Source organism: Phaethon lepturus, unplaced genomic scaffold, assembly GCF_000687285.1.
Source record: "Phaethon lepturus isolate BGI_N335 unplaced genomic scaffold, ASM68728v1 scaffold27426, whole genome shotgun sequence".
NCBI lineage: Eukaryota > Metazoa > Chordata > Aves > Phaethontiformes > Phaethontidae > Phaethon > Phaethon lepturus.
Window position 1 is genome coordinate 1,687 of NW_010548681.1, and position 541 is coordinate 2,227.

The window sequence follows — 541 nt, forward strand, 5'->3', positions numbered from 1 at the left end:
GCACCCGGTGATGTTGGATGAACGCCGAGCCGACGCTGAAGGTCTTGCCGCAGTCGGGGCACTTGTAGGGTTTATCGCCGGCGTGCCGGCGTTGGTGGGTGATGAGGGTCGAGCTGAGCCGAAAACACTTCCCGCATTCGGGGCATTTATGGGGTCGTTCGGTCCCTCGCCGGCGTTTGTTGAAGGCTGAACCGAAAGCCAAAGCTTTGCCGCAGTCGTGGCAACGGCCGTGGCCGAGCAAGCTCCTCGGGGGGAATTTCTTGAAGCCTCGGTGGCCCGATTTCCCCTGTCGCTTGCCCGACGGCTTTCGGGGCTGGTTCTCCGGTTTTTGGGGGCCGTCACCGGGCTTCGTCCCCTCTCCACCGGTGGGGCTGGTCCCCTTGGGCTTCCCCGCCGGCGTCCCTTCGGCATCTACCTTCTCCAGCTCGCCCGGCGGTGGGTCTTCCTCTTCGTTCTCGCTCAACAACCCATTGTCTACGGGGAAAAAAAGGGGGTGAGGATCCGGCCCCGCTGCCGAAAACCCACCGGGTTGGCTACCCGC

General features: G+C 64.1%; 1 protein-coding gene across 1 annotated transcript in view; it reads right to left on the reverse strand.

Annotated features, from left to right (window-relative positions):
* Nucleotides 1–474, reverse strand: part of LOC104623085 (zinc finger protein 135-like) — a gene marked incomplete at both ends in the record, with an annotated part of 2,157 nt that extends 1,683 nt beyond the window's left edge. Inside the window, one exon of the mRNA XM_010290059.1 lies at nt 24–474. Coding sequence (XP_010288361.1) covers nt 24–474 — 451 coding nt within the window. The remainder of the gene's footprint in view (nt 1–23) is intronic.
* Nucleotides 475–541: the final 67 nt, after the last annotated feature.